Raw genomic sequence first — 11,335 nt, 5'->3', positions numbered from 1 at the left:
AAGGTAACTGAATCTTCTACATCAGTTTATCATGTGCAGATTATTTGGAAATATTGTAATTAGAAAAGCAAATTTTATATTGATGAAGAGGTACTCTCAGGTTTATGATCAAGGAGTTTTGGAGCTGATGGTAAACTTGCATAGGTTAACATGTCTTTCATCTTCAGAAGAAGGGACGATGTGAGCTCTAGAGAGGATTCAAAACTTTCAGTTATCTAATATCACTCTCATCTTCAGAAGATGAGTCGTGTAGAAGATTCTAGAAGATCTATACCCTGACCCTGCTAACTGTAGAGCAGGGCCACGCATAGCAGCAGAGGAGGAGGAAGGAAATCGACTGGTGAAAGTGCAGCGTTGCCAACCGTACGGACGTAAGGTCCAGACCTTAGTCCGTACGTTAAATGTACGGCTTATCAAAATTTGCTCTTGCTGTTTCATCCCTAATATTTCCCTAAGAAATTCTTAAACCAAATATATGGACCGGGAGACAAAAATACAGTCCGTTTGCGATGTGCGTACGGTATTGTCGCTTTCAAAAGTTTGCAACGCTTCCAGAGCGAAAGAGGGAAATCAGGTAACACCAGTCATTGATTACGCAATCCCGTTTCTCTTACTGTTCATTGGTGGAGCCATCTCGTGTCACTACTTGCACAGAGACTTGTTCTTATTTGCTTGGTCTACAGTTAGCAAGGTACACTGTATAGTGATGCTGGCTCTCAAAAAATTAGAATGTTCTCCAGGAGTCACTTGGTAATTAATCTGAGAGTACCTCTCTGTAAAATGCTATTGGAAATGTTTCAATTCATACGCCAAACTTTATATCATTCCCTTAAAATAAATATATGAATTTTACACTTGTAGAAAGACATATATTTTAAATTATTCTAAAATTAAATTATTAAATTTTTAAATACTTTTAGTTGCCAGTGCATTCATTTAGGGAATTCTAGAAAATGTTTTCTTTCTTTCAGAATTGCAATTAAGGAGACAAAAAGGGATTATCACAGGGATATAACTTGTGACTAGCAACATGCTATTTTGTGATTGTGACAAATATGAGACATGTGTAGAGCCTAATGGATTTAGAAATAGCAATTTTATGGTCAAAATCAAAGGATGACATTTTAGTGACATTTAATCTTGGTTAGCAACATTGATAGTCAAGAATTTTGTCAACATATGCAGGAGACACATGCTCAAGTATTGACCATACAATCACATGAAAAATCATACTTCATGATTTTGCATCAAAATATAAAGTCATTCCTTTTGTCATGAGATCCTTTCTTCCTACATTTTTTTTATTTCTTTCCCTTCTAACGCTTGTAACTTTCCTTTTTCATGTATATAGCAGAGAAGGATCCTATAAATAATTAAGTAAGTAGATAAGTGTCTTTTTATCTGTTACTGAGAATTTTTTTGTCATATTTGGATCACATATCAGATTTTCTTCATTACATCATCTATATCAAATTTGAAGGAAATAGAAAACACTCACCAAGCAAAATTTTGATTTGATTTTTGTTAGTTCCTGGCACTTCTAGCTATTGGTATTCCATGGTCAATTGCATTAATCGTACATACTACTGTGACAAATGTGACAACAAAGAAAGAAACAAACAAACATCAACAAATTCATTTTGTTTGTCGAGTGTTGTCTGTTTCCATCAATTTTGATATTAAACTTGTTTCATTTTCATATCCATTTTCATGTGAGCCACCCTGACAGCATAGTGGTAACATTATCGCCTTGTAATCAAGGAGCACACAGTGATTTGACTCCAATCTTAAATTCTAGATTCAATCCTGATTAGCCCATATGTAGACTTATAAGAGAAACTCGAACTCAATTTTCATGTGTGCATATACAAATATAAAATATATAATATTGTTATCATGGACTGGAAAAATTTTGATTTTGCTACCAAAAAGGAACTTACAAAAAGTAATGACATATTTACTTTTTTTTTGGATTTTTTATTTTTTATTTACTCATTGCTTCCATGCCATATATGGACAAGAGGTACATAACAATAGTGGTAGTTCATAGTTTTGTTATTTGGCGGTGTTTTTCTGCCACTTTGAGCTAATTGCTACACTACATAACAATAGCAGATAAATGATAAGGATATAAAGAAAGACTACTGTTGAAGGAATGAATTTGTTCTTGACTTTAATGCTCATAAAATCCAGTGAGAAGGACAAGTTCAAGTAAATTTATATAATACTGTTTATCATAAACTGGAACCAGCAGATTATGGTTGCATGTATATGTATGTGTGTGTGTGTACCTGTTAAAATGTGCAACAAACAAAAATATGATCTTAATTAGCTGTCTTTGAATATAATTCTCTAATGTATTTTCTACTATATTCCATCCTGGGAATCTCGAGCAGGCAAACAGAAATAAGTCTCTCTGCAAGTGCTGACTCAAGAGCGTGTGAGAGGGAAAGTGTGTGCATGAAGAGCTACCAGCTGTTAGCAGCAGAATGTACTGCTTCACTCTGCCCACTCGCTTTCTCCCCTTCTCTACTGTTATGCGTAGCCTTGCTCTACAGATTCCTGGGACAGGGTATAAATTTCTTGTTTACTTACAACACACCATAATGTGTTACATTAGCAGGTAACTAATATTTTAACACAACCAATAGGTTACAAGCACAGATTTGTTTTTATACACATTTTCATAACATGTATTATCAGAAAGAGGATCATACGTGACAAGAAGGGAACACAAACTTCTTCTTCTTTCTTGTATGTATCACCCATACGTTCATGGAATGCAGCTTTTTCACATTGTACTGGCACTAGCTTGCTAAATAATCGTGGACAGATTGGGACTTATACGCTATGCATTGAAGGTCTTACTGTAGTTTATGAACATAATATTATGAGCACATACACAACATATTCCTGTATGCTTTACATTTCATGTGAAATATGGTTTAACAGTTTTATTATAGTCAATGCACCATTGTACAGTGTTTACCCATTGTTATGAACACACTAACAAGATCACATGGTTTGTCTTTATAGCACTGGACTCTTTTACTTGTCATATCTACAAAGAGTGTATAAATACGTGTTGCTTTTGTGCGCACATAGCAATTCTTAAATGCGTTAGAATGAAAACACTTCACCAGTGATCCAGAATGTTTACGTTTAGCTCACACAAGCATCACTTGCTCGAGTGATCTTACAAGAGCACAACTTCCTTAGGTTTTGTGAATATCTGGGAACGAAACTTGGTAACATCACACCACTTGCTTCGTAACGTAAGTTCAGGTTTGAGTGATACCTGACACACAAGAAGAAATGAACTGTTGTCTTTCCTGCTACTCGAAACAGCATCGTTGTAACTAACTTGTCACCCACAAGCAAGCTAAGCCTCCTCAGAGAACGTAGAAAATCCAGTAGACGGTATTGAAGAGGATGAAGGAAACAGGGAACACAACACGCGAATACTTGTCTATTATATTGACGTCTTTGATTTTCGGCATCGATGCTTTGATAGCTGATGCTCCTTTCTTTAGAGTCTGGAGAACTTTTGGCCGACGAGCGCCTCTGGCTCGACCGAGGCCACCACGAACAGGGAATGTGTAACCACGATTAATTCTGAAACTCGGGGGAAATTTTTGGTCCCCTCCTCCCTCAACACTTCCAGCACCGGATGAGCCACCGCTGGAGGCAAAAAGTTTGCTGTTGTGCCTGTTCCGGATGGATGGGATTGGTGACATTTGGAGGTCTTGCAGTTCGATGATTTCCTCGCTTGTGAAGCCATCCGCCTTCACTGTTGTTGCTACCTGTTGCTCTGCTTCCTTTGTTTTCTTTGATTTTTTCTTAGCCCTTGCTCCCCAGTAGGTATAGTTTACAGCAGCATATTCAAGCAGAGCTGCGAACACAAACACAAAACACATCACCAAGTAGATGTCAATAGCTTTGACGTAGGAAATTCTTGGCAGAGATGATCTTACTCCTGTGCTTATGGTTGTCATTGTGAGTACAGTTGTAATACCTGTGAATTAAGGGGAAAACCTCATTATTTTACACATAATGCTTAATAAATCATATTTAGATATGAATTAGTACACTTTGAAAGAGGAGAACATAAATCATAGTCCAAATATTTCCCGAAGTAGATATCTCCCCAGTCCCACACCTTGGCTGTGCACTCTGAGGTGCTAAGATTTAGGTTCCAGTCTCCTTGAGGAAGCATAACAACTTTTCTCATGAGATATCGGCCTGTGTATAAGACTGGTGACTGCCCACCATCATGAGAAAATTTGGGAGCAATGAATGAGTAGCATACAAAACCTACAACAATGACTACAGGTTTGTTGTACTGACAACACATCACCGCATAACTGGTTGAATGGTCACCCACCTGTGGTAGGAGTGAGGCCGTCAGTCGGTAGGTAGGCACCAGACTGCATTGGCTGTTACGCCACGAGTTATTATTATTATCAGTGGCGTCTTGTCCCTTGGGGCTTCCGGGGCTTAGCCCCTAAAGAAAAACGGACGTATTCACGTAATTATCAATCACCATAACACATAACTATCACACAGTCTTTTAAAAGGCGATTTTTACCCATGTAAATTCATCGTCTGTTGCAATGGATACGACAGCACTCCTAGATTGCGTGTCAAATCTCCTGCATATGGCCTTGAATGGCTGAACAGCACCAGCGAATCACGGACGTGCGGTGTTGCCTAGTTCAGAACCTGTTTCACCTTGCTACTAAATCGTGTACCTGGCGCTCAGATATAAATATATTATTTCAAGTGTCAGTAGTTCAACAGATGGAAAGATAATGAATTTGCAAGTATGTACGAAAAACAAGCGTGATTGTAGCTTATACCGTTCCCTCTGTAGAAGCAATGTTATTATAAACGTATTTGCATTGTATCATTTTTGCTATCCCTTCGTTCCTGTTGCATTCCGAAACTTTCCGATTAGCAAAGGGAACAGGGCACGTTCCTTCCCAGTGATGGTAGAAGAAGAAGTTGACGAAGAGGATACCGTCACTGTTCGTTTTTTCCATGTGTTTAGTTTGTGTGTGCAGCATGTCATTGAGTAAACCAAGTGGTAGTGGTAACGAGAGAAGAGAGAAAAATACAGTGTTGTACGAAGCCAGGCACGACAGATGATTTTTCAGGTGTACAATATTTTTTAAAAAAATGTTTGAGTGAAGAAGAGAGAAGTAAAATTGACTAAGAAGTGCCAGGCTCTTAACAGCTCAAGCGTGTGGTGTGAATCAAGATACCGTTTCTCGGATATGTTCGGGGGTAAAACAATGTGGATCGGGTCCTGCTCCAATGTTTCAATCACCTAGAAAGCACATTAACATACCAAAAAGAACGACAAACTTAGATGACTTTGAAAACGACGTAGTTCGTAGAACCATCTTTGAATTTTACAATCGTGGCGAATTTCTTACTGCCAAAAATATAACGTACTCTTTACGGGACAAAATATCTTACAAAGGCTCTACAACTTCCACCTTGGGAATATTGAATCAATTAGGCTTCAAGTACAGGGAAAGTTTCGCTCAACCATGCTGTCTCTTTTGCATGTGAGATCTCGACATGGCACCGCTGCAGAGCGCTGCTATTGGCTATCGCCATATGCAGGAGATTTGATGCACACTCTAGCGACATTGATGTCAATTATCGCTTTCCAGGGCACGTCGCAAAGGAAGGCGTGGCCTACACCCACCTATGCTACAGTGAAGGTCACATGCTAGCAGAGAGAGGAGGGGAGAGTGCAATGGATTTGAGTGCTGATTCGGGGCTACTTCCGTTGCGTCGCGTTCGATCTCGCGTGTTGTTCTGTAGTGTTTTGGTGGCTTTCATTCACTATGTTTGAGTGAGTTTGGCAGGGTTGATGTGCGAACACAAATTGATGAAGGACATAGGCTGTCAATTACAAGACACAATGAATTTGTCCGGAAAAATAGGCATATATTAAATAGAATTATTGATTGCTTAAAATTCTGTGGTCGACATGAACTTGCTCTACGAGGACATAATGAAAGAGAACAATCTTTAAACAGAGGCATCTTCCCAGATTTATTATCCCTTCATAGAAGAGGTAACTTCGTGTTCTTTATTGTAATGAAGAGTTGAAAAACATAAACTCTATCAGTAGATTGCATTCATTTTTTATTTAAAATTACTTAGAGGGTACCTTTTCAAAAACAGTAAAAATGACAAGCATAGTTTTAATAACTCCAGTGGCAACAGCTGAATTTGAATGATGTTTCAGCACATTGAAGCGTATTAAAATCTGCTTAAGAAATGCAATGGGACAAGACAGACCAAATGCCTTGGCACTTGCTTACAATAGAGATAGAATACATTTCAAACATAGAGGGCTTCAACGAAAAAGTAATAACTAAATTTGCTGAGCAGAAGAACAGGAGTCAACGTTAGTAGAAAGGTATGTTTCACAACAATACCTGTTTCTTTTGTAATCATGTGAATTGTCATTATATTTTAAATTCTTTAAAATAATGAGTCCAGTTTTGTAGTTTAGAAGATAAATACCCATTTTTTTGTAATTCATGTAACTTGTCATTACATTTTAAATTCTTTCAGAAAAGTAAGTCCAGTTTTGTAGTCTAGAAGAAAAAATACCTATTTTTTGTAATTCATGTGAATTGTCATTATATTTTAAATTCTTTAAAAAAATAAGCCCCGGCCAAATTTGAGGCCACGATACGCCACTGATTATTATATACAGAGATCTCTCCAGCTAGGAAAATTTATGCAAAGCATTCTCCACTTATCTTATGTTAAGTCTTACGAGGACCCGCTGCTTATTACCAAGGCCCTTGCAAAGATTCCCTCACCTAACAATTTTCACTTCAAGGGTTGTTTCAAACAATTATGCATTAATGGCATCTTACCTATCCCCCTATACATGGGTATCCGCAGGCTCCCCCCACCAAAAAAAACGACTTCAGCTTGAAGTTATCACATTCATGAGATGACATGTAGCAGTCTTCTTTATAATTATCAGTCCTTTATAATAATTAAAATAAATTACTATGACTCTAAAAGGAAACTACATATGTGAAGTATATAATTTTAGGCAGACGTGTGTGTGTACTGATATGGAAAAATGCAGGTAAGTAGGAATTGAGAGTATAAAACTCTTATGTTAATCATAATCATTATGGCATTGAGAAGGCTCAAGAAATGCTTGGTGTAAATTTTCCTAGAATAGTCTGTACATAGCAACTAGTACCTATGGACTTTGTTTATGTCTGTCTTTGTGATAAAATGTAAATCCAGTTTGTTGTAAGTGTGCCGAAAATGTGTAACCTTTAAATGAATAAAGTCATAGTAATGAAAGCTAACAGGAAGATTCGACATAACTAACTAACTAACTAACTCTCTAGCCTTCTTAAACCCGAAGGTTCATGGCTGCAGCAACACAGGCCTTCCATACGTCCCTATCTTGAGCAAGATCTATATACTCTTTTCCATCCCTACCGATTTCCTTTAGGTCCATCTCAACGTTGTCCCTCCATCTTCGTCTTGGCCTTCCTACAGGTCTCTTACCATCTGGTTTCCCAACAAGAATCCTGTAAACTCCTCTTTCCTCTCCCATTCGTGCCACATGGCCTGCCCACCTAAGTCTTCTTGATTTAATTATTCTAATAATATCTGGACATGAATACAAATTATGTAGTTCTAAATTATGTAACCTTCTCCACTCACCTGTCTCCTCATCCCTTTTAGGTCCAAAGATTTTCCTAAGGATCTTATTTTCAAATACTCTCAATTTATGTTCCTCTTTCAATGTAAGGGACCAAGTTTCACATCCATATAATACTACAGGCAAAATTACTGTTTTGTATATTTTAACTTTTAGTTTCTTAGATATTAAACGAGAAGACAAAAGTTTATGAAGAGAGAAGTAACATGCATTCCCTGAATTAAGCCTACTTTTTATTTCCTCTTTAATATAATTTTCATTTGTTAATATTACTCCTAAGTATTTGAATTTGGAAACTGGTTCAAACGAGTTGTTATCAATAATTAGATTTTGATTATTACCTAACACTTGGTTTCGGCCTGTAAGCATATATTTAGTTTTCTCTTTGTTAACTTCCAAACCTATCTCTTTAGCAGTTTTGAAAAATATTTTAGCATTATTCTTAATCGTATTTATATCATCCCCCAGTAAGTCTACATCATCTGCATATGCTAACAACTGAGTCACACCATTTAATTTTAGTCCTTCTTTAGTTTCTTTTACCTTCCTTACAGCATATTCTAAGGCAAAATTAAAGAGCAATGGAGATAATGCATCTCCTTGTTTTAACCCATCGTGAATTATAAATTTGTCAGACATATTATTACCCACACGAATTTTACTTTCTGTTTCACTGGTGCATATTTTTATCATACTAACAAGCTTCTTAGGTATTCCAAACTCTACTAATATATTATATAATTTATCTCTTTTGACCGAATCATATGCTTTTTTGAAATCAATGAATAGCTGATGGACATTTTGATTATATTCCCACTTTTTTTCAAGTGTCTGTCTGATGTGAAAAATTTGATCTGTAGTTGATCTGTTACGTTTAAATCCACATTGATAATCACCTATAATTTCATTAGCATATGGGGTTAGTCTTGTTAAAAGAATGTTAGACAATATTTTGTATGTTGTTGAGAGTAGAGAAATTCCACGGTAATTATTGCAGTTCATTTTATCACCTTTTTTAAACACAGGAACAATTATGGATTCTTTCCACTGTTGAGGGATTTCTTCTTTATTCCATATTAAACAAATTAATTTATGAATTTGACATATTAATGAATTTCCACCATATTTAATTAACTCAGCTGGTATTAAATCAATGCCAGGTGCTTTGTTATTCTTAAGCCTTTTAATAGCATCTTTAACTTCAGTCAAGTTAGGTTCTGGAACTAAAGGTTCTGCTGTGTGTACTTCATTTACTTCTGATTTATCTCCTACATGGACATTTAAAAGGTCATTAAAGTAGATTCGACATAAAAATATATTTTCATAACTTAATGGCTGGAATTTAAAAGTAGAAAGTCTACTTCCCTCTTTATCCCTTGTCATTTCCTTCTTCCTATCAAACTATTTCCTAGATTAAAACTATTCCCTTGCTTCTTAGATGAACTGCTTCCTAGACCAAGATTACTACCATCATCTGCATCCTTCCCCCACTTTCAGTACCAGGGGCGGTGCCAGAAATTTTCGACCGGGTGAGCAGAAGCTCATTATTGATAGATTAGGGTGGGCAGTATAAATGTAAGACCATGTATAGTATATATGTGTATGTAATACGTATGTAACCCCTCTCTCTTACACTCCCGATTTTCCTCTTACTTCTTTTCCCTTCCCTTTTCTTGTTTTCCTCTTTATTATTTTCTAATCTATTGTCGCATCTTGCTCCACTTCCTTTCGCTTTGTCTCTGATGGACACAATTATTTACCCATGTGCAGCCATACCCCAGTCATACATTCTAATCACATTCTTTCATGCATGTTAATACAGTGAAATAAATGTGAATTAGGTTTAATCTTGTGTTGCAAATACAAGGCACATACTTGATTTTATGTATTCGGTGACAATGATAGAAAGTGCGATGGTAGACAATCGTGAAGTTTCTCGTAATTTAAATGCATGTTCCTGAGCATAGTATTTTCATCATATGAGTTTTTAACTGAAAGAGTTTTCTTACTCCTTAGGGGTCACTTTTATTAGCTTACAAGGTGTGTACAACTGAGAAATCTATCTGAATGTTTGTAGTAGCGGCAATTGGGTGCCAACATTTGAGGGGCAAGGACAATATACTTTTTATTGGTAGAAAAGGCTTAGCAAAAAGGGGCCATAGTGCGGGGGCAAAAAGTGGCAAAATGTGGAGGGGGAACTGCATCCCTCACTTCCTGGTCCTAATCCCCGCCACTGAGTGTTTGTACTAAAATGAACGTGAATTATTTAAAACACACATGGAAAATAAATTCTTTGTTCATTGTCCATGAAGTATCCCTAGGCTAATGAAAGGCTATTTTGACAAAATATCACTCATAAGTAATAAACAAGTAAGACTGAAAAATCTGTTCAGAATTGAAGAGATTATTAGCTAAGTTGCTATTTGTTTTCTGAACTGTCATGTTACTAATGCGGGAGTACATGTATGGTTACATGCCATATGGGAAAAGCCACTCATTAGCAATTGAATAATTCTGTAGCTTTTCCATACATAACTGGTTTATTAAAATTTATTCACTTCAGTATTGTAGTGATTATTGTGATTCCTTCTTATTAGTAGAATGAATATAAAGTTGATCTTTCACATACCATATTGATATTTGAAGATAATAAGTATACAAAAATTGTAATGAAATAAAAAAGGGAAGTTCTGGAATTTTAATGAAAACTATATTATACACTCTAGCATACTTAAACCCAAAGGTTTATGGCTGCAGCAACACAAGCCTTCCATCTGTCCCTATTCGGGGCAAGATCAATCCAATCTTTCCGATCCTTGCCAATTTCTTTTAGGTCCATCTCAACGTTATCCCTCCATCCTCGTCTTGGCCTTCCAACTGGTCTCTTACCATCAGGTTTCCCAACAAGAATCCTGTAAACTATTCTTTCCTCTGCCATTCGTGTCACATGGCCTGCCCATCTAAGTCTTCTTGATTAAACTATTCTAATAACAATTAAAAAGTCGAAATAATGTATTGTGTTGCCAGAGGAAGTAACGCTAAGATGATGTTTTCATTTGTTTATTTGTAAATTATTTTAACCATACCCAGGTCGGGATTTATATACGTATGTGGAGGCCCGGAGCTGCAGTCCTCAAGGTCAACCTAAATTCTGATCTAATCTTGATCATACCCTGCATAATTTTGAGCCTCCTAAGCCTACTAACTGCTTTTAATCATGGAAGTATTAATTTGATCACAGTTTTTGTTTCAATAGCTGTAATATTTACTTTCACTTTCTAATGACAAAATTGGCTTTATATGGGTTGATAATATGTGAAAATTTCTAGCATAGATAATATTCACAGTGGATTTTTATTTGAGCATGTGTTATTTTAGCATTGTTAAAATGGTGTGTGTGATATTTGAGAATTATGATGTTTTCTGTATACTAAAATCCTCCCTTCTCTCCCACATATACAAACCTTTAATTTGCACTGTATTATACTAACCATGAGCATGTATTATATGTAAATATCTTTTGATTTCATAAAATAATTACTAATAAATGGCTTATATACACTCCTGTTCAGATAAAGTGGCACATACTACAACTGTCCAACCTTACATAAA

General features: G+C 36.3%; 1 protein-coding gene across 1 annotated transcript in view; it reads right to left on the bottom strand.

Moving 5' to 3' along the window:
• Positions 1 to 1,893: 1,893 nt before the first annotated feature.
• Positions 1,894 to 11,335, bottom strand: part of Lcch3 (Ligand-gated chloride channel homolog 3) — a 234,252-nt gene continuing 224,810 nt past the window's right edge. The window contains exon 7 of the mRNA XM_083133558.1: positions 1,894 to 4,015. Coding sequence (XP_082989684.1) covers positions 3,393 to 4,015 — 623 coding nt within the window. The 3' untranslated portion in view covers positions 1,894 to 3,392. The remainder of the gene's footprint in view (positions 4,016 to 11,335) is intronic.

This window comes from Lepisma saccharinum, chromosome 13 (assembly GCF_977018435.1).
Source record: "Lepisma saccharinum chromosome 13, izLepSacc3.1, whole genome shotgun sequence".
Taxonomy (NCBI): Eukaryota; Metazoa; Arthropoda; class Insecta; order Zygentoma; family Lepismatidae; genus Lepisma; species Lepisma saccharinum.
The sequence above is the reverse complement of the archived record's forward strand: the minus strand, read 5'-3'. Positions and strand labels throughout refer to the sequence as shown.